At 43.3% G+C, this 19,476-nt stretch overlaps 1 protein-coding gene across 2 annotated transcripts in view; it reads left to right on the top strand.

Annotated features, from left to right (window-relative positions):
* LOC122790747 (ER degradation-enhancing alpha-mannosidase-like protein 3) overlaps positions 1 to 19,476 on the top strand; it is a 765,530-nt gene that overhangs the window by 198,796 nt on the left and 547,258 nt on the right. For both annotated transcript variants that reach the window (XM_044058342.1, XM_044058343.1), the window contains exon 3: positions 2,377 to 2,477. In XM_044058342.1, the coding sequence (XP_043914277.1) occupies positions 2,377 to 2,477 (101 nt within the window). The remainder of the gene's footprint in view (positions 1 to 2,376; positions 2,478 to 19,476) is intronic.

A 19,476-nucleotide genomic window follows, 5' to 3' on the forward strand; every position in this document is an offset into this window, starting at 1 on the left:
CGGGCTGGTCCAACTGGATAGATGTCCATTTTCATTGGAGGCCCGGGGAGAAAAGCTGTGCACATCAGAAAAAATATTTAAGAACACAGGTACATTCCCAAGTTTTAGAAAATTATAAAAGTTCATTACATTTTAGCTTATGAGTAAGAAAAGACATTCTTAGTTACATAACAGGTGTGGATATACATACAAAAATATAAAACATAAGTAAAAATAGTGCACTATTAAACTAAATGTTACACACATCATATTGTTAGTGAAAAGATGAATTTAGTTATTGCAAGTAAGAAGATTAATGACTGAAAACAAGGGAGGTAGTTAGTCTGGGTTTGCACAGGGGCATAGCCAGTGTGATTTAAGGTATGGTTTGAGTTTAGTTTTAAATAGCGTAATTGAGGGTAAGGAGGTTAGGTCATTAGGGAGGGTGTTCCAGGTTTTATCCACCGTGTTAGCGAACAGAGAGTCTCCGGCCAGATTGTTGGTTTTACCTATCTGTACCAGCAGTTTATTTGATGAGCATAGGGTCTTAAGGTTGTTGTAGGGGGTGATAAGGTTAGTGAGTATTGGAGTATTTGTAGGTTGATATAGAATCTTATGGGCAATAGTTAGTTGGTTCAATAGAATAAGATTTGGCAACTCTAACCATCATAGTTGATTAAGATTGTTGCAATGATGGGTTCTATAGGTAGACCTGGTTGCAAATCTAGCAATATTATTGTAGGAGATAGCCAGTTTGTTCAGATTACTTTTACATAATTTAGTATAGACAGGGGATGCATATAGTAGGGTTGAGATTAAGTGGGTACGGGCAATAGTGGTCCGGGCTAGTGGAGTCAGAAAGGATTTGATCCTGTAGAGGGAACCTAGTTTCTTGTTTACTGGTTTTGTGGTGGTGTTAATATGGGGCTCAAAGGTAAGGTTATTATCGATTAGTACTCCAAGTAGTTTGCGGCAGAATTGGGAGATATGATAGTACCATTGCTAGATGTAACAGTGAAGTTCAGTGGGGAGGCTCTGCGGGTGGGAGTGAATAAGTAGCATTTTTGTTTTGTTTGGGTTCAGGATGAGACATCGGTGAAGGAGCCAATTCTCTACTGTGCTGAACACTTCCTGGGTTAGGGACTGAAGTTGTGATGGTGAAGAGGCTGAGCATATTAATGTGGAATCATCTGCATATTGGATACAAGTGGCTTGAGGTAATTGAGAGTGTAGGTCATTTGTAAAAATAGAAAAGAGGAGAGGACCCAATATAGAGCCTTGAGGGACACCAAGGGCAATTTGGAGGTGGGAAGACAGGTTATTCTCCCATAATACAACCTGTTGCCTGTTATTTAAATAGGATTGGAATCACTGTATAGCTAGTGGATCCAGTGAGAAGTTTCTAAGTTTGTTTGAGTAGCTGGTGATTGACCATGTCAAAAGCTTTCGACAGATCAGTGAAGGCGGAGGAGGATAGAGTGTCATTATTACAATTTTTATTAATGCAGTCGGTGAAGGATGAGAGAGCAGAGGTTTTGCTATGAAATGGTCTGAAGCCATGTTGGCAGGTGGCTAGTAGGTGATTTAATAGTTGCTTATGAATGCGTTTATGTTGTCTATATACTTTTTTATTGTAAATGTAATTTAGTCATTTATTTTTGTAAATGTTGTAATACTCAGGTCTGTAATCTAAAGACTTCTATTGATGCGAATATATACATTTGTAGTGTTTCCAAGGAATGAGAAAAATAATGCCAGGTGACAAGAGAGGGGCTTAAAAAGAATTGTTAGTTAACTTGCTTCTAAAAATGTAATACGCCTGGAACCAACCTGATTGCAAACTATGTTTTTTGCCATGGAGTCCGAACTTTGTTATGGAGGTAAGGCAATAAGAAAGGTAATAATTTCCTGGGTGTTAGTGAAAATTAAAGATATAATATTGGATATTATGATTGTGAAGGTAGCCACCTGTATCAGTTGTTACAAATGAAATTTGTGTAATTTTGAAATTCAGCTTCCACTCTGTTGATTGCGCAGTCTTTTTCTTAGAAATTTGCAGCCCTCCAAGAGGATGATTTTACTATGCACTATATTCCTAAATAAACATCGCTGTGAATCATACCTTGTTTTGTATTGATGGGTCATTATCTCTATACATATGTATTAGTTCCCCCATGTCATAGCTGAAAATAGGCTGTGTAGCTCTGGTGTGCTACAGTAGTCTGTTAAAGACACTTGAGTTTGTTGCTTTGTGGACTGGAAATCTTTTTTTCTACAGCACTTGTATCTCATATTTTATTCTTTGTTTGCCCAGTTGAGAGGTTTTACATTTGGGGGATAAAATTCTGCATTCAAGTGAATACTTACTTTTTTCTCTCGATTATTTTATTTTTTAAGAAATTTGCCTATCCTGCTGATGAATTGATGCCACTAAGTTGCCGTGGTAGAGTGAGAGGCCTGGAGCCCAGTCGTGGAGACATTGATGATGCCATGGGGAAGTAAGTGATAATTAACTGCTTGACAACACTCTGGCCTTTAAAAGATGCCCTTTATGTTTGTTTTATGACTTGTGCTTTCATCTTTCAATAATAGGTTGGCGTAGACTTTAAATCAGTGTGAGTGTAAAAACAGTAGCTACTGTATTACATCATTCTTAGGGGTATGCTTATCAGTGTAACCCTACTGTATTACATCCTTCTTAGGGGTATGGTCATCATTGTAATGTTTACCATGTACACTACCACCACTCAAAGCCAGGCTTCTACATTGACCTAAAGTCCCTTTGTTTCTGCTGAATTCAGAGTGCTTGGAATTTGTTTCCTTTCATTTCTTATACATTTTAAAAAATGTCAGTTTGGAAACCCAGCGGTCAGGTTAGGCTGTTGATGGCTGTTGTTTTAGCACTGAGAAGCCATGTTTGTGTGATTTGTGATGAATTCAGTTTTTTTATAGGTTTTTATATATATATATATATATATATATATATATATATATAACACACACACACACACACACACACAGTCACACTCACACTCACACTCACAGTCACACACTCGCACACACCTATACTAGGCTAACAGCCACCAGGACCTTTATAAGCCTAGCCGTGCAACCCAAAACAGTTGTGCCCCTTTGTAACATGTCCATTTTAATTGGCGGGAGGTGTTAGGTGGTTTATTTTAAGAGATTGCTAAAAAGTCATGTGGGATAATATGTTAATTAGATAATGTGTACTGTCAGCTCCCATTTATAAGGGACGTGGGGGCCATCCCAGGGGTAAAATTACAATTACCCATCCAATGTTAGTTAGGGAATGTTCACGGTCAACCCTTTTCTGTAAGAGACATGGGAGGCCAGTGAGGGAATGAATTTACGATTTCTCATCTAATGGTTAATGGACCAGTTGGAATAATGGTTAAGGTCTTCGCCTCCCATGCACAAGGTACAAGGTTCGATCCTGACCTCTGACCAATGCCAGTTTGGAGTTTGCATGTTCTCCATGTGTCTCTGCGGGGCTCCTCCCACCTCCGAAAAACATGCTGGGTGTTTCCATCTCAAAACTCAACAGTGAATGGAGCTGTGAGCAGCAGCACAGATTCTGTATGATGCTCTATAGGGGGAGAAGTTGTACAGACCAACTGCTTTGGGGCATGTACTGTGGTGCGCAGTGTCCTCAAGATAGAAGAACACAGACTGCGTGCCGTGGCAGGGCTAGCCACTTGACTGTGAAAAATATGGCTCTTGGTGATTTGGTCTTGTTGACTAATGTCACCAAGTGGGCATGAGTAGTTACTGGTGATAAGTGGGTTGAGGATCTGACCTATGCCAGGGACCCATGCTAACAGTGGGAGAGGTGTATGTGCCCCTATTGGCCAGTGTGTGTCCGCCATAAAGCCCAGAAGCCCTGGGTCAATATGCTACTGGCCAGCTGGTGTCTAGTTGCCCAGCGTGGGTTACCTGGGTTAGCTCTGTTGAGTGAAAGTGGGATGTAAAACCAATCACCCTGCCAAACATGAGCTAAGAATTGCTACAGTTAATGTGGGTTCACTGACAGGGCCTAGCTTGGAAGTGAATGACATGATGATATGGAGGAGGCTGGACAACCTGTGTGTCCAAGAGACAAGATGGAAGGGCAGTGCAGCAAAGCCACTTTGCTTAGGATCCAGAGTCTACTACTCAGGAGGGGGGACGGGCTAGAAATGGTGTGGGAATTGTGGTGAAAGAGAGTCTTCAGAAGGCAGTGAGGGATATCATCAGAATTAGTGACAGACTCATGGCAGTCAGATTGTAGTGTAATAATAGGGCAGTATTCATAATCTCAGCCTATGCCCCCCAGCAGGGTTCTGATAGAGAGGAAAAGAGTGCATTCAGACAGCAGTTGCATGACCAACTAGATAAAGTAGGACAACATAAATTGGTGTTAATGGGTGATTTCAATGCACATATTGAGACAGACAGAACAGGATACAAGGACTGCCTGGGTCCACATGGGTGGGGCAACAAGAATAAAGGAATGGCCACTCTAGACTTCTGTCTAGAAAATGGCATGATAGTAGCCAACACATGGTTCAGAAAGAGAGAGAGCCACAAGATCACATACAAGAGTGGCCAACATGCAACTCAGGTAGACTTCCCCCTAGTAAGGAAAGGTACTGAGGAAGAATCAATGGTTGCAAAATTATCCCCAGTGAAATGGTCAGCCCACCACTGATGGCCACAATCAGATGCAAGCAGTGGTCAGAGAAGGCTCTAAGGTCAACAGAGACCAGGCTGAAGATCTGGAAGTTGACTGGAGAGAAAATATAACAGTTCAAGGAGTTACTGAGGGCTGTAGCACCCCAAGAAGAGGAGGAAATAGGTAGAGTTGAAGAAGAATGGCAGCGCCTCAAAACAGCATGTGTGCGAACTACAGCACAGATATGTGGCTGAATCAGGTATGGAAATAAGGTACATAAGGAAAGCTGGTGGTAGAATGCAGAAGTCCAGGAGGAGTGCAGGAAAAAGTGGGAGATAGAAAAGACTGACCAGGCTAGGAAGGAAATACTGGTTGCCTAACAAAGAAGCTAAGAAAGGAGTTGCAATAGCAAGGAATAGGGCATCGGAGGCACTCTACCATCTTCTGGAAAGTGTCTCAGTTAGTGGCATAAATAAACTATATCAGGTTGCAAGGCAAAGACAGAAACATAAAGAAGATATTCAGACACCCTTCATACGCGATGCCAGCAACAACCTGTTCACCAGTCCACAGGACATCAGAGGCAGATGGAAGGAGTATTTCCACCAGCTACTGGATGAAGAAAACCTCACAGAAGCTGTACTGCCCTAGAAACAGCTTATGAAGAGAGAAGAGGAGACTAACTACCCTAGAAGAAATAAGAATAGCTCTAAGGTAAATGAAGTCAGGGAAAGCAAGCAGGCTCAGAAGAGGTCATAGCAGATATGATAAAGATGCTGGGAGAGATGGGGGAGAAATGGCCCCTGAGGGTACTCATAGTCATGTGCAGAGAAAGGTGCATCCCAGATGACTGCAGAATAAAGCATACTCATACCAGTGTAGAAGAACAAAGGGGACATCCACAACTGTGGGCAGTACAGAGGAATCAATCTCCTATCACATTGCATGAAAGTTGTGGAGAGATTGATTGATAAACGGATGCGCAGAGTATTTGCATGTGAGAAGGGAAATGAGCAATTCAGATTCATATCAGGATGCAGCACAACTGACCTGCTGTTTGCAGTAAGGCATACAGTTGAGAAGAAGCTAGAGATGAGTAAAGAGTCCAACAGGGCATTCCTAGACTTGGAGAAAGCATAATTAATCAGAGTAGGTTACACATGCAAAAAGCATTTGTTAAGCTTTCTCTTACAGTACTGTGTAATTAAGCAAGTCACCATTTTGGTCAGCCATAGGGCTCTTTTCTACTTGAGTTTTTGCCTCCTTCCCCTGTAATTAAAGTACACTGACTCTTACATTTGTCTCTCTGACCCTAATTTTTACAGGTATAATTTGTACCTTTCTGGCTTTCTAACACTCAGACAAAGGTTCCTTTTGAAAGTTTTACTTCTTTGTCTGACATTTGAACAAGTAACCCTTGTAAAAATCCTCAAAAGTGTATACTGTTAGTCTGTCTTTCCTGCTAAACATAAGTAAAATTAAAGTGCTGAGTGCAAGTAACATTACAGTGCTGAGTGCAGATTTTAGGCCCTTACATTCAACTTACCTCTGGTGTGGTGCCTTGAGTCCATCCAAGGTATCCCTCTAACCACTCCTACTGCCTTCTCTTTTCCCCCACCCTCCCTCTTTCCTCATACAGGTTAAACTGCTACAACTTAGTACAGGCATTGGTTCATCCCTGCTCCGCTTGGACTTGCTTCGCACCCCACCCTGCCCCCAAATTCCTCGCTTCCATGGTGCTGCTACATTTATTGTTACTAGACCGCACCCCATTTTTTTAAACCAATCAGTAACAACTTGTCACTCAACAGCACCACCCTCAACCTGATACCACCAGTCCTCCAACTCTACTATTCCTTTTGCCTAAGTTTCAAGTCCCATTCAGAAGGTATGCTATCACCCAAAGTAGTCTTATTAATTCTACTTCTACTTTTACTCATCCCATATCTTCTAACCGCCTACGAATATCAAGGTCACCCAGGTTTCCACTACCGTAAATTCCAAACATCCATCCCGTCTACAACAGATAATAATGCACCCTTACTCACTTCCCTCATGCTTACCTCCTTAACCGCTAAATACTACCATCTTAATAGACCTAGTTACATTAGTCCTAAAACTAGACACTATTACAATTTGTTATTCAAAATCTTAAAACTCATACTCAGGATACACTACAACCTCACAAAGAATGGTGACATCCACCCAAACCCTGGTCCATCCCCACCTGTTGGCCCTTATCCCCTTACTATATAACCTACCACCATAGCTCCGACAAATAGACCTCCTAACTCACTGCTGGCCTGCCATCTAAACATTAGGAGCATAAATAACAAAACTCAGCACCTGCATACCCTCTTAGCTGTTCATTCCCCAGATATATTATGCCTAACAGAAACATGGCTAAAGCCTGCCACCAAGGACCATGTGTTTCTGCCACCTAGACCGTACCACCAGAAAGGGTGGTGGGGTAGCCATACTTTACAAGTCTACCCTGTCTGTCTGCATAGACACCCAACAACCACCCCAGTTCAACAATGCTGAAATTCTTATCTCAAAACTACAAAGTAACAAAAACAAAAATGTAAACATTGTCTGTGTCTACATTCCCCCAGGGAGGAACACAGAAACCTTAGAAGCCTTCTTATATTAGTTATCCAATAATTACCCCAAAGAAACAATTGATGTTCTTCGTGTTTCACTGTTGCAGTCACTACATTTGGGTAATCTGCTTGCAGGTTGCCCTCAGTCGGCCTGATTAACAAAGTCTTGGGTACTGCGTTGATTGCTGTCCCTTCTTCCATGATGACAGGTCATCAGGGGTATAAAATATGCATCCGACGCCATTACATCAGTCTTTCTTGCCGTGCGGTGCCAGAAGCAGAAGCAGTTCGCAAGTGCTGGTCGGCCGACTCCTGAAATTTTCATTTTCAAGTTTCAGAACCGAAGTCTTCAACTTAAAGCTAAGTACCCCGTTGGGGAAACTTTTTCTTGCTCCTTACCGATGTCAGTAAAAGTTAATAATTGCATTACTTGTGGAAAGCAAATACCTCATAAAGATTTTCATTCGTACTGTATTCCTTGCCTAGGCCCTGACCACGACGTACCTTGCTGTCGGTTTTGTGCTTTATTTAGTCAGCGCACTATCCATCATCGGTATATTTTTGCCTCTAAATATTTTGGTTCTCGATTTAATTATCCAGAAATGTCGTCGGTTAGCCATCCAACTACCGGGATTCCAAAAAAACCGCAAAGATAAAGACAAACTGCTGGCGATGCTTCTCCTAAGCCAGTCACCATTTTGCCGGTACTCAGTGAGGCACTACTTCTGATTCACAGGCCTCTACTGAGACCCATTCAGAGTCCGGTGTGCAGTGAGATACTTCAATTATGGAACCCATGGATGGGTCCACAGCCACTGTGCAGGCACCAGCTTCTGAGGGTGTATTTAGGCCTACGGACTTGCATATTAAATCGACACCTTCTTCATTACTAAGGCCTAAATCTCGATCCATGTCTAAAAACAACGACGCTCAGGCCCCTATGTCTAAAAAGCAAATGATAAAAATGGCTGAAGATCTAATAACTCTAATCAGGGATAGTCAACCCCCCCCCCCCCCCCCCAAGAGGCCTAGGGCTGAGCTTGATTATGAATCTTCTGATCAGGATTCTGTTTCTTCTGACTCTTCTGATGACCTGGATTTGTCCTTACCTCCTTATGAGGATTCTGATGCAGAGGATTCTATTCCCTCTGCTTCCCCTATTGAGGATTTTTCTTTTGGGGAAACCTTACCTACTTTAAGGGAGCATTTTCACTGGGAAAGCCAGGAATTTTCTGATTCAAAAAAGAGGCTTAGGGATTTCCTTTTTCTACCTCAGCATAGGCCTTTGGCTACTCCTCCTGTACTAGACATTGTTGATGATGTTTTCTCGGAATCCAGTTTGGCCCCTGATTCCCTGCTCCTAATAAACCTGACAGATACTACAGGGTTCCTGAGTCCCACAAGTTCCTTTTCAAAACTCTTATTGCAGATTCAGAGACTATTTCTCAGGGGCCCAAGGGTATTAAGGCTTCTACTGCTAAAAATCTTACCCCTTCTGATAGAGACTCCAAGGGCGCTGGATAGATGGGGTAAAAAGTTTTATACTTTAGCAACCTTGGCAATCAGAGCTTTAAACTGCCAATTTCATATGTTAAAATATCAGCAACATGTCATTGGACTACTTAAACAGAAAATTATGTTGATTCCTGACTGTGTGGAAAATAAAGATTTACAGGACTTAATGCATTCTGCTGAACAGGTTGGAAAACATGCTTTGCAATGTGGTTTTGATTCTTTAGAGGCCTCTTGCAGGGCTGCTGTTACTGGGTCTGTGCTTAGACGGCATGCTTGGCTTAAGGAGCAATCTTTGCCTGATTATGTTAAAGCTAAATTATTGGATTCTCGTTTAAATCAGGACCGCCTGTTTGGCAACAAGGCTGAAGAAGTTCTTAAAAAGATGGAAGATAAAGCTAAATCTATGCAAGCTGTTAAAGATTTTTTACAAGTGCAACCTCCTAGATTTAGTAGGCACTGGCCTACTAAGAATTGGTCCTTTCCAGCCCCTTCCAGGTCTTCTCACGCCAAACCCAGACACACCAAAACCCCAGGTTTCAGTCCCAGGGGACTCTCAGAACTAAGCAGTGGGGGGGCCTCCACTTCCAAATTTGGGAATAACAAGACAACCCCTATGGTAAACAGTCTCAATGACTTCCTCTTAAAATTTCCAAGCACTTATCTTCTGACCACCCTTTGTGGGGGGGGAACGATTGCTCTTCATGCAAAGAACTGGGAACTCATAACCCAGGACAAATGGGTTTTAAATATAGTGTCCCAGGGATTCAGATTTAATTTCCACACGTTGCCAACACCAAATGGGTGGCCAGACCTGCCCCCAAATCAGTGGGCAGAGGCTCAAAAACAAGTACTTTCTCTCCTAAGCATGGGGGCTATTCAACTGGTACCAGAAGAAGAAAAGGGACAAGGTTTCTACTCCAGACTTTTCCTGGTACCCAGAAAAGACAAATCATGGCGTCCAATACTGGACCTATCTACTCTAAACACCTTTCTGGAGATTCCAAAATTCAAGATGCTGACTCTTCACCAGTTACTTCCTATGCTAGGCAAAGACGCCTGGTTGGCAACACTAGATATAAAAGAAGCATACCTGCACATCCCAATTAGGAAATCTTACAGAAGATACCTGCGCTTCAAAGCAGGCTACAGGCATTATCAGTTCTCTGCACTGCCCTTTGGCTTGTCTACTGCGCCCAGGGTATTCACAAAGTGCCTGGCTCCAGTTTTTGCATTTTGCAGGCAAAGAAGTATTCAAATATACCCATACCTAGACGACTGTCTAATTCAGGCAGAAAGCCAGGGCATACTTTTGAATCATGTGGCGTTTGTAAAAAGGGTTCTAACTTGTCTGGGGTACACCATAAACAAAAAGAAATCACAACTGGTACCCTGTCAACAAGTTACATTCCTGGGAGCAAGCTTGAATACAACTTCCCAGATGGCTTACCTCATGCCAGAAAAGCAAATTCATTTGATAACCTATTTCAAACAAGTGGCCACAAAAAACCTGCTATCTGCAAAACAAATACTGCAAGCCATGGGGTTCATGGCCTCCTGCATTCTTCTAATTCCATATGCAAGACTGCATATGAGGAAACTACAGTGGTATCTAAAAAGCCTATGGAGTCAACATTCTCACAGCCTAGAAACAATGATTCCTGTCATACCTTGCCTAAGCCTAGAGTTTCTCTGGTGGGCAGAGGCCTGCCACCAAAACAAGGGACTACCATTCACACTACCCCCTGCCACCCAAACCCTAACAACAGATACATCAGACTATGCATGGGGGCTCACCTGGCAGGGAAGTGCATTCAGGGCAAATGGAACCCAAGTCAAATGCACCTACATATCAATCAAAAGAAATGTTTGCTGTACAGAATGCTCTGACAGCCTTCAAGGACTACATTCTTCCAGGGCAACTAATGGTAAAGTCAGACAACACCACGGTTATGTGGTACATAAACAAGCAGGGGGGTACACATTCCTACCCCCTCTGCAGACTAGACATGGCATTGTGGAACACAGCCTTGAGCTACCAAGTGCACCTACAAGCTCAATTCCTGCCAGGAAAATTAAATACACTGGCAGACGGACTAAGCAATAACTTCATGGACCCGCACGAGTGGATACTGGGAACCAAGGATTTTCAACATGTTGACAAGCAAATGGGGGAGCCCAGACATAGACCTATTTGCCTCCTCCCAGAACTATCAATTGGACAAGTTTTGCACAAGGACTCCCCACAAACAAGCCTGCAAAGTGAATGCTCTGTCCTTCAGCTGGAAAAAACTGTCAGTCTACACCTTCCCCCCGCTGCCTCTGCTCTCCAAAGTTCTACTAAAAGTCAAACAGGACAAACCAAGGATGATTTTGATTGCTCCAGACTGGCCGCGCCAACACTGGTACCCCCTCCTGTGCAGTGTGTCACAGTTATCTCCATGGCACCTGCCTCAGACCCCTTTCCTGCCTTCTCAGCAGGAGAACCAGATTCTGCACCCTCAGCTTCCAACATTGAACCTTGCAGCCTGGTTAATAACTTAAACTCACCCTTATCATCCCTCAGCAAACCTGTGATGGATGTCATCTTAGAGGCAAGGAGGCCTAGTACTAGAAAATTTTATGCTGAAAAATGGAAAAGATTCTGTGCCTGGAACCAAACTCAAGGGATGAGCACAGCAGCACCCAATTTACCTCATATTTTGCAATACTTAACTGAGATGCTTCACAAGGGCCTGTCTTTTTCCTCCATTAAAATCCACGCCTCAGCCATTTCAGCTCATTATAACACAGAACCTCCCCTCCTCTCTCATCCTCTGCTCAAGCAGTACCTCAGAGGGGCCAAAACTTTGAGACCACCCAGGAGAGCTCCTACCCCTGCCTGGGACCTTAACTTTGTATTGGAGAAAGTCCCTCTAGCTCCTTTCGAGCCAGCTGCTACTGCAGACTTAAAATTTCTTTCTTGGAAAACAGCTTTCCTTTTAGCAATCACTTCTGCTAGAAGGATAACTGAATTACAGGCCCTTATGGCAGTGGAGCCTTTCATCATCTTTCATGCAGACAGGGTGTCACACAGGACCAATCCATCCTTCATGCCCAAGGTGGTATCCGGTGTGACTCTTAATCAGTCCATTCATTTGCCAATCTTCTTTCCCAATCCACAGAACAAAGGGGAACGGATTCTGCATTCCTTGGTTGTGTACAGACAACTTAGATTCTACTTGGACAGGACTAAACCTCGAAGAAAATTTGAACAACTGCTGGTAGCATTTACAGCAGGGGTGGAGAGGAAGGCTATTTCAAAATAAACAGTTTCTAAATGGATAAGCCATTGCATTGATTTCTGCTATAAGCACCATGGAAAACCTATTCCACAGGGGATCAGATCTCACTCCACCAGGGCTGCATCTACTTCTGCAGCCCTTCTCAGAGGTGTTCCTACCAGGGACATCCTAGAAGCTGCTACCTGGACTTCTGTACATACTTTCACCAAGCATTATCATTTGTCAATTTTCTCTAAATCCAGAGCTGGCTTTGCCACTGCGGTCTTGCAGGGCCTTATAGCTGGCCTAATGCTATATAAACTCCTCCTCCCAACCATAGCTTTGGGATACTACCTAAATGTAATGACTACAACAGTGAAGCACGAAGAACATAGTACAGTTGTGTACACTTACCATAAATGTAGATGTTCGAGTGTATTCACTTTTGCAGACCTGGTTACCCCTCCAGCCCCCTAACTTCTTCTGGCTGTACCTCTACTTTTCTTTACTATGCTTAAAAGCCTTTTTGGTATATTTGCTTTTTGTTGGAGGTATACCTTTGTGTTTTTATGTTTATTTGCTCCCCATTAGGGGGCACCTGACATCTGGGGCAAGAAAAACTGATGTAATGGAGTCGGCTGCATGTTTTATACCCCTGATGACCTGACGTCATGGAAGAATGGACAGCAACCAATGCAGGACCCAAGACTTTGTTAATCAAGCCGACTGAGGGCAACCTGCAAGCAGATTGCCCAAATGTAATGACTGCAACACTGAATACACTCGCACATCTACATTTATGGTAAGTATACACAACTGTACTTTCTTGGGGATTTCAACATTGATTGGAACACTTGCTCTTGTGAAACCCCCACAACCCACATAAACCTCTATGGATTTACTCAAATCGTAACCTCCCCCACGAGGACAGAAACACCCAATAACAAGGAAAGTACCCTAGACTGGATACTCGTCAATACCCATCTTCAGTCTTATAAATCAGGCACTATGCCTGATGACCTAAGTGACCACTGTCTCACCTATGTAATCAAGCTGAAAGTAGACTGCTCCTACCAACCCACCTATAGAACATTAAGAAACAACAAGAATGTTATTCTCACCAAGTTTCAAAATGAACTTAAGGCATGCAACTGGTCAGTACTAAAAAGTGTCCCCCTAGATGAAGCACTAGCATACTTTAACACCAAATTCCCTGCTATTCTTAACTCCCATGCTCCCAGCTGCTCTATTAGAACCAAATTAATATTGCACCATGGCTTTCTTAAGATACCAAAACCAAAATTTCACTCCGAAACAAAGCATGGGCCACCTACCGAAAAACAAAAGCCCCACTTGATCAACTAAGATTCAGACAGCTAAGGAATGAAACCAAAAAATCCATAACCTTAGACAAAAAGAACCACTACTACCATCTACTGCAAAAACACAAAAACAAACCTCAAAAGTTCTGAGCAGGAATAAACAAACTACTCCACCCAGGCCAAATGGCCACGCCACCCCCCCCCCCCACACCCCCCTCAGCTTCCCAACAGAAATCCCCAGTAGACATTGCTAATAACTTCAACAGCTTCTTCACAGAGACTATCCAGTCTCTGGCCAGCCAACTCTGTCACAATGGCTCTAATTCTAGTGTAGCCACACCCAGTACCCAAACATACTTTACCTTCCAACCTGTTCCTACTCAACTTATTAATGCCCTACTTAAGAAACTAAGACCCACCACACTGGCTGCCGACCTCCTCCCAGCAGACTCTCTGCAAAAGGCTGCTGACATCATAGCATACCCCATCTCAGTCTTATCAACAGAGCTATATTTGAAGCTACTGTACCCACTATATGGAAAATCTCTCATGTCATACCTCTCCAGAAAGGAGGCAGTTCCACTGAACTGTCAAACTTTAGACCCATAGCTATTCTGTCACCTTTAGCTAAAATTATGGAGAAGTGTGTACACATACAGCTCATGCACTACCTCATACAGAACAAGCTGTTGTCCAACTTTTAGCATGGCTTTAAGCCACATCATAGTACTACTTCTGCCCTCATTAATCACAACTGCAATAATAACAAACTATGCTCAGCACTCTTTCTAGATCTATTCAAGGCTTTTGACATGGTTCACCACAAAATGTTTAGAAAGACCTTGAAGGCCTTCTCCTTAAAAACCATGCACTCCAATGTTTTCAATCCTGCCTGCAAGGGCAGACAACAGGCAGTCCTATGGCAGGACAAGCTATCATCTCGCCTATCGATCACATTAGGAGTCCCCCAGGGCTCGATACTAGGACCCCTTCTTTTCTCCATCTTTATCAATGACCTTCATTCAGTTATCCCAGATGCTACCTGCATTCAATATGCGGATGAATCCACATTGATTTGTTCTGACACCTCACCAGCTACTTTATTCACATTAACCCAGCATACCTTCATACAGTGGAAAAATGGCTCTCCAGTCAACATCTAATCCTAAACCCCAAGAAAAATAAGTTGCTCCTCTTCTCCCCCACATGCAGGACCCCCCCCTGCCATCCTTCAACATAACTGCTAACAATAGCACTATCATTTCCCCAGAAGCCCAAACTAAACTATTGGGTGTCATAATTGATAGCAACCTGAAGTTTGATGCGCATATCAATCAAACTATCAAAACCATTAATAAAACACTTGGCTCTCTTTACAGAATCAAACCTTTCCTTACCCCACTTGCTTAAACTGCAATTGCCCGTTCCCGTCTGCTATCAACTCTTCTCTACGCCTCACCTCTATTCTCCAACTTAAACAAAACAGATCTTAATAAACTATCATCCTGCTATAACCACATTGCCAGATTTGCTACTGGCACAGCCTACCGGACACACCACTGCCACAACCTTAATCGCCTAGGATGGCTTGAACTGCCATGCCTACTGCAGTTCAACCAGCTAATATTGGCACATAAAGTCCTTTTCCAACCAGAAAATACACCTGCACTAAAAAATATTATCAGCCTCTACACCAGCACCCGGCCACTGCAATCATCCACTAGACTCCTTGTTCAAACATACAAATCCAACTACTCAGCTGGGGACTCTCTGTTGGCCAACTCTTTTGGACTCCCAGCTGACTTGACCCTAGAAGCCTCACTAACTCAGTTCAAAAACAAGCTCAAGAAATACTTCAAAACTCATTGGTTATGTCCTTGCACTAACCCCGACTAGTGACTTCTCTATTTCTAAGGTGCCTTACCTTCAACTACTTCTAACTTTTTTTCTACCACTCCATTTTAGGAAGGGTCAATTGTATAACTGCTGCTCAGTGTGTCTTAAACCTGAATGTAATGTTATGTATGTTTAACTGAAAATAATGTTATGTTTTGTAAAGTGTTTTGTAATAAGTTAGTACTATATGTGCTAAATGCTGGTATTGCTTATGACTGTACTCTGCTTGAAACTAGCATTTACTAAATGTTCAATGTGTGTTGTTATCTTGGAGTTTTTCTCCCTGGGTCTTTGCTGAAAATGGGCATGTATCCATTCGGACTATCCCGGTCAACAAATGTAAAATAAATAAATAAATATGATAAGGTCACAAGAAAGCTGATCTGGGCAGTACTGTATTGGTTCGAACTCCCAGAAACATTGGTAGAATTAGTGCAGGCTATGTACAAGGACCCCATGACTCAAGTATGAACAGTGTTCGGCCTCACAGTGGGGTTTCCAGTGGGAGTGATTGTACACCAGGGTTCAACTCTGAGCCCGCTGCTGTTAATACTGGTGATGGACTACATTAGCAAACAGGATGGAGAGGGCAGATCAACAAAGTTGCTGTGTGCAGATGGTATGTCATTACAGGCAGACTCTGAGCAAGAACTCCAGCAAAGTATAGAGCAATGGAATGCAAAATTGAAGGCACATGAGATGAAACTAAGCACAGATAAGACAGTGGTAATGGTAGCAAACTGGGGAAATCAGAAGAAGCTGAGAAATGAGATAGATGGGAAGATAGTGGAACAGGTAAATAGCTTCAACTATCCGGGAGAGGTGGTTGAGGAGAAGGGAAGTCTGAATGAAGAGATCAAAGGTAGAATCAGAGGGGCTGCAGCCAAGTGGCATAGAGTGTCCGGTATAGTCTATGACAGAAGAATGCCAAAGAAGCTGAAAAGCAAGGTGTACAAGACAGTGGTGAGACCAGTACTACTGTATGGTACAGAAACCTGGGCAGTAAAGGCAGAGCAGATGAAGAAGCTAGAAGTGATGGAAATGAAGTACCCGAGAAGGGTGGTAGGATGTACTCTGTGGGACAGGCAAAGAAATGAGGATTTAACAGCAGAAGCCAAAGTAGTTTCAGTTGTGGAAAAGATCAGACAGAACAGATTACAGTGGTTTGGGCACATGTACTGAAAAGCAGAAGACAATCTGGTGAAGAAGATTTTGGACAGGCAGGAAGAAAGTAAGAGGAAACAAGGACATCCAGTAAAGCGTAGGTGGATTGTGTGAAAGATCTGCGACAGTCAGACATGAGTGTCGAAGAAGGCAGAAATGTGGCATTGAATTGAGGATGCACAAGCCAGTGCATTTCTTTGTGCCGGTCCCAAGCCTGGATAAATAGGGAGGGTTGCGTCAGGAAGGGCATCCGGTGTAAAATTTTGCCAAATCATACATGCAGACAACAGTACAGAAATGCATACCGGATCGGTCGAAGCCCGGGTTAACAATGACCGCCACCTGTACTGCTGGCCAACAGGGTGCTGGTGGAAATTGGGCTACTGTTGGCCGAAGGAGAAGAAGAGGGGGAAGGCATGCTCGAAGGCAGGTAAAGGCTAGGACTGTGATAGTGAGGGTCGGAACTTTGAATGTTGGCAGTATGACTGGTATAGGGAGAGAGCTAGCTGATATGATGGACCAAAGGAAGGTTGGTATATTGTGTGTGCAAGAGATCAGATGGAAGGGGAGCAAGGCTAGGTGTATCGTAGGTGGTTTCAAATTGTTTTATCATGGTGTGGATGGGAGGAGAAATGGCATAGGCATTATCCTGAAGGAACAGTATACTAAGAGTGTTTTGGAGGTGAAAAGAGTGTCGGATAGAGTGATGTTTATGAATCTGGAAATTGATGGTGTAATGATGAATGTTGTTAGTGCATATGCTCCACAAGTTGGGTGTGCAATGGATGAGAAAGAAAAATTGTGGAGTGAGTTGGATGAAGTGGTGATGACTGTACCCAAGGGTGAGAGACTGGTGATTGGAGCAGATTTCAATGGGCATGTTGATGAAGGGAACAGAGGGGATGAGGATGTGATGGGTAGGTATGGTGTTAAGCAAAGGAATGCAGAAGGTCAGATGGTAGTGGATTTTGTGAAAAGGATGGACATGGCTGTGATGAATACGTATTTTAACAAGAGGGAGGAGCATAGGGTGACATACAAGAGTGGAGGAAGATGCACACAGGTGGATTATATCTTATGTAGAAGGGCCAGTCTGAAGGAGAATGGAGACTGTAAAGTGGTGGCAGGGGAAAGTGTAGTTAAGCAGCATAAGATGGTGGTTCATAGGATGACATTGGTGATCAAGAAGAGGAGGATGAGTGTGAGGGCAGCACCAAGGATCAAATGGTGGAAACTGAAAAAGGGTAATTGCGAGATGATGTTCAGGGAAGAGTTAAGACAGGCACTGGGTGGCAGTGAAGAGTTACCGAATAGCTGGGTAACTACAGCAGAGCTAGTAAGAGAGATGGCTAGAAAGGTGCTTGGTGTGACATCTGGAAAGAGGAAGGAGGACAAGGAGACCTGGTGGTGGAATGAAGAAGTACAGGAGAGTATACAGAGGAAGAGATTGGCGAAGAAGTGGAATTGTAAAAGAGATGAAGAAAGTAGACAAGAGTATAAGGAGATGAGCTGCATGGCAAAGAGAGAGGTGGCGAAAGCAAAGATAAGGCGAATGAAGAGTTGTATAAAAGGTTGGACACTAAGGAGGGAGAAAAGGACCTGTACCGATTGGCTAGACAGAGGGACCGAGCTAGTAAAGATGTGTAGCAGGTAAGGGTGATAAAGGATAATGAGGGAAACGTACTCACAAGCGAGGCGAGTGTGTTGAGCAGATAGAAGGAGTACTTTGAGGGGTTGATGAATGAAGAGAATGAGAGGGAGAGAAGATTGGATGATGTGCGGATAGTGAATCATGAAGTGCAGTGGATTAGCAATGAGGAAGTAAGGATAGCTATGAAGAGAATGAAGAACGGAAAGGCTGTTGGTCCAGATCACATACCTGTGTAAGCGTGGAGGTGTTTAGGTGAAATGGCAGTGGAGTTTTTAACTAGATTGTTTAATGAAATCTTGGAAAGTGAGAGGATACCTGAAAAATGGAGAAAAAGTGTTTTGGTACCGATTTTTAAGAATAAGGGTGATGTGCAGAGCTGTAGTAACTACAGAGGGATTAAACTGATCAGTCACAGCATGAAGTTATGGGAAAGAGTAGTGGAACCTAGGTTAAGAAGGGAGGTGATGATTAGTGATCAGCAGTATGGTTTCATGTCAGGAAAGAGCACGACAGATGCGATGTTTGCTCTGAGAGTGTTGATGGAGAATTACAGAGAAGGTCAGAAGGAGTTGCATTGTGTCTTTGTGGATTTAGAGAAAGCATATGACAGCGTGCCTAGAGAGGAGTTGTGGTATTGTATGAGGAAGTCGGGAGTGTCAGAGAAGTATGTAAGAGTGGTACAGCGTATTTATGAGGGTAGTGTGACAGCGGTGAGGTCTGCAGTGGGAGTGACGGATGCGTTTAAGGTGGAGGTGGGATTACATCAAGGATCAGCTCTGAGCCCTTTCTTATTTGCAATGGTGATGAACAGGTTGACAGACGAGATCAGACAAGAGTCCCCGTGGACTATGATGTTTGCAGATGACATTGTGGTCTGTAGTGAGAGTAAGGAACAGGTGGAGGAGACCCTGGAGAGGTGGAGATGTGCTCTAGAGAAAAGAGGAATGAAGGTCAGCAGGACTAAGACAGAATATGTGTGTGAATGAGAGGGAGGATAGAGGAATGGTGAGGATGCAGGGAGTGGAGGTGGCGAAGGTGGATGAGTTTAAGTACTTGGGATCAACATTTCAGAGTAATGGTGAGTGTGGAAGAGAGGTGAAGAAGAGAGTACAGGCAGGATGGAGTGGGTGGAGAAGAGTGTCAGGAGTGATTTGTGACAGACTAGTACCAGTAAGAGTGAAAGGGAAGGTCTACAAGAGGGGTAGTGAGACCAGCTATGTTATATGGGTTGGAGACAGTGGCATTGACAAAAAGGCAGGAGTCAGAGCTTGACGTGGCAGAGCTGAAGATGTTAAGATTTGCACTGGGTGTGACAAGGATGGACAGGATTAGGAATAAGTATATTAGAGGGTCAGCTCAGGTTGGATGGTTTGGAGACAAAGCCAGAGAGGCAAGATTACATTTGTTTGGA

This window comes from Protopterus annectens, chromosome 16.part0 (genome assembly GCF_019279795.1).
Source record: "Protopterus annectens isolate FY-2018-M chromosome 16.part0, PAN1.0, whole genome shotgun sequence".
Classification (NCBI taxonomy): Eukaryota; Metazoa; Chordata; order Ceratodontiformes; family Protopteridae; genus Protopterus; species Protopterus annectens.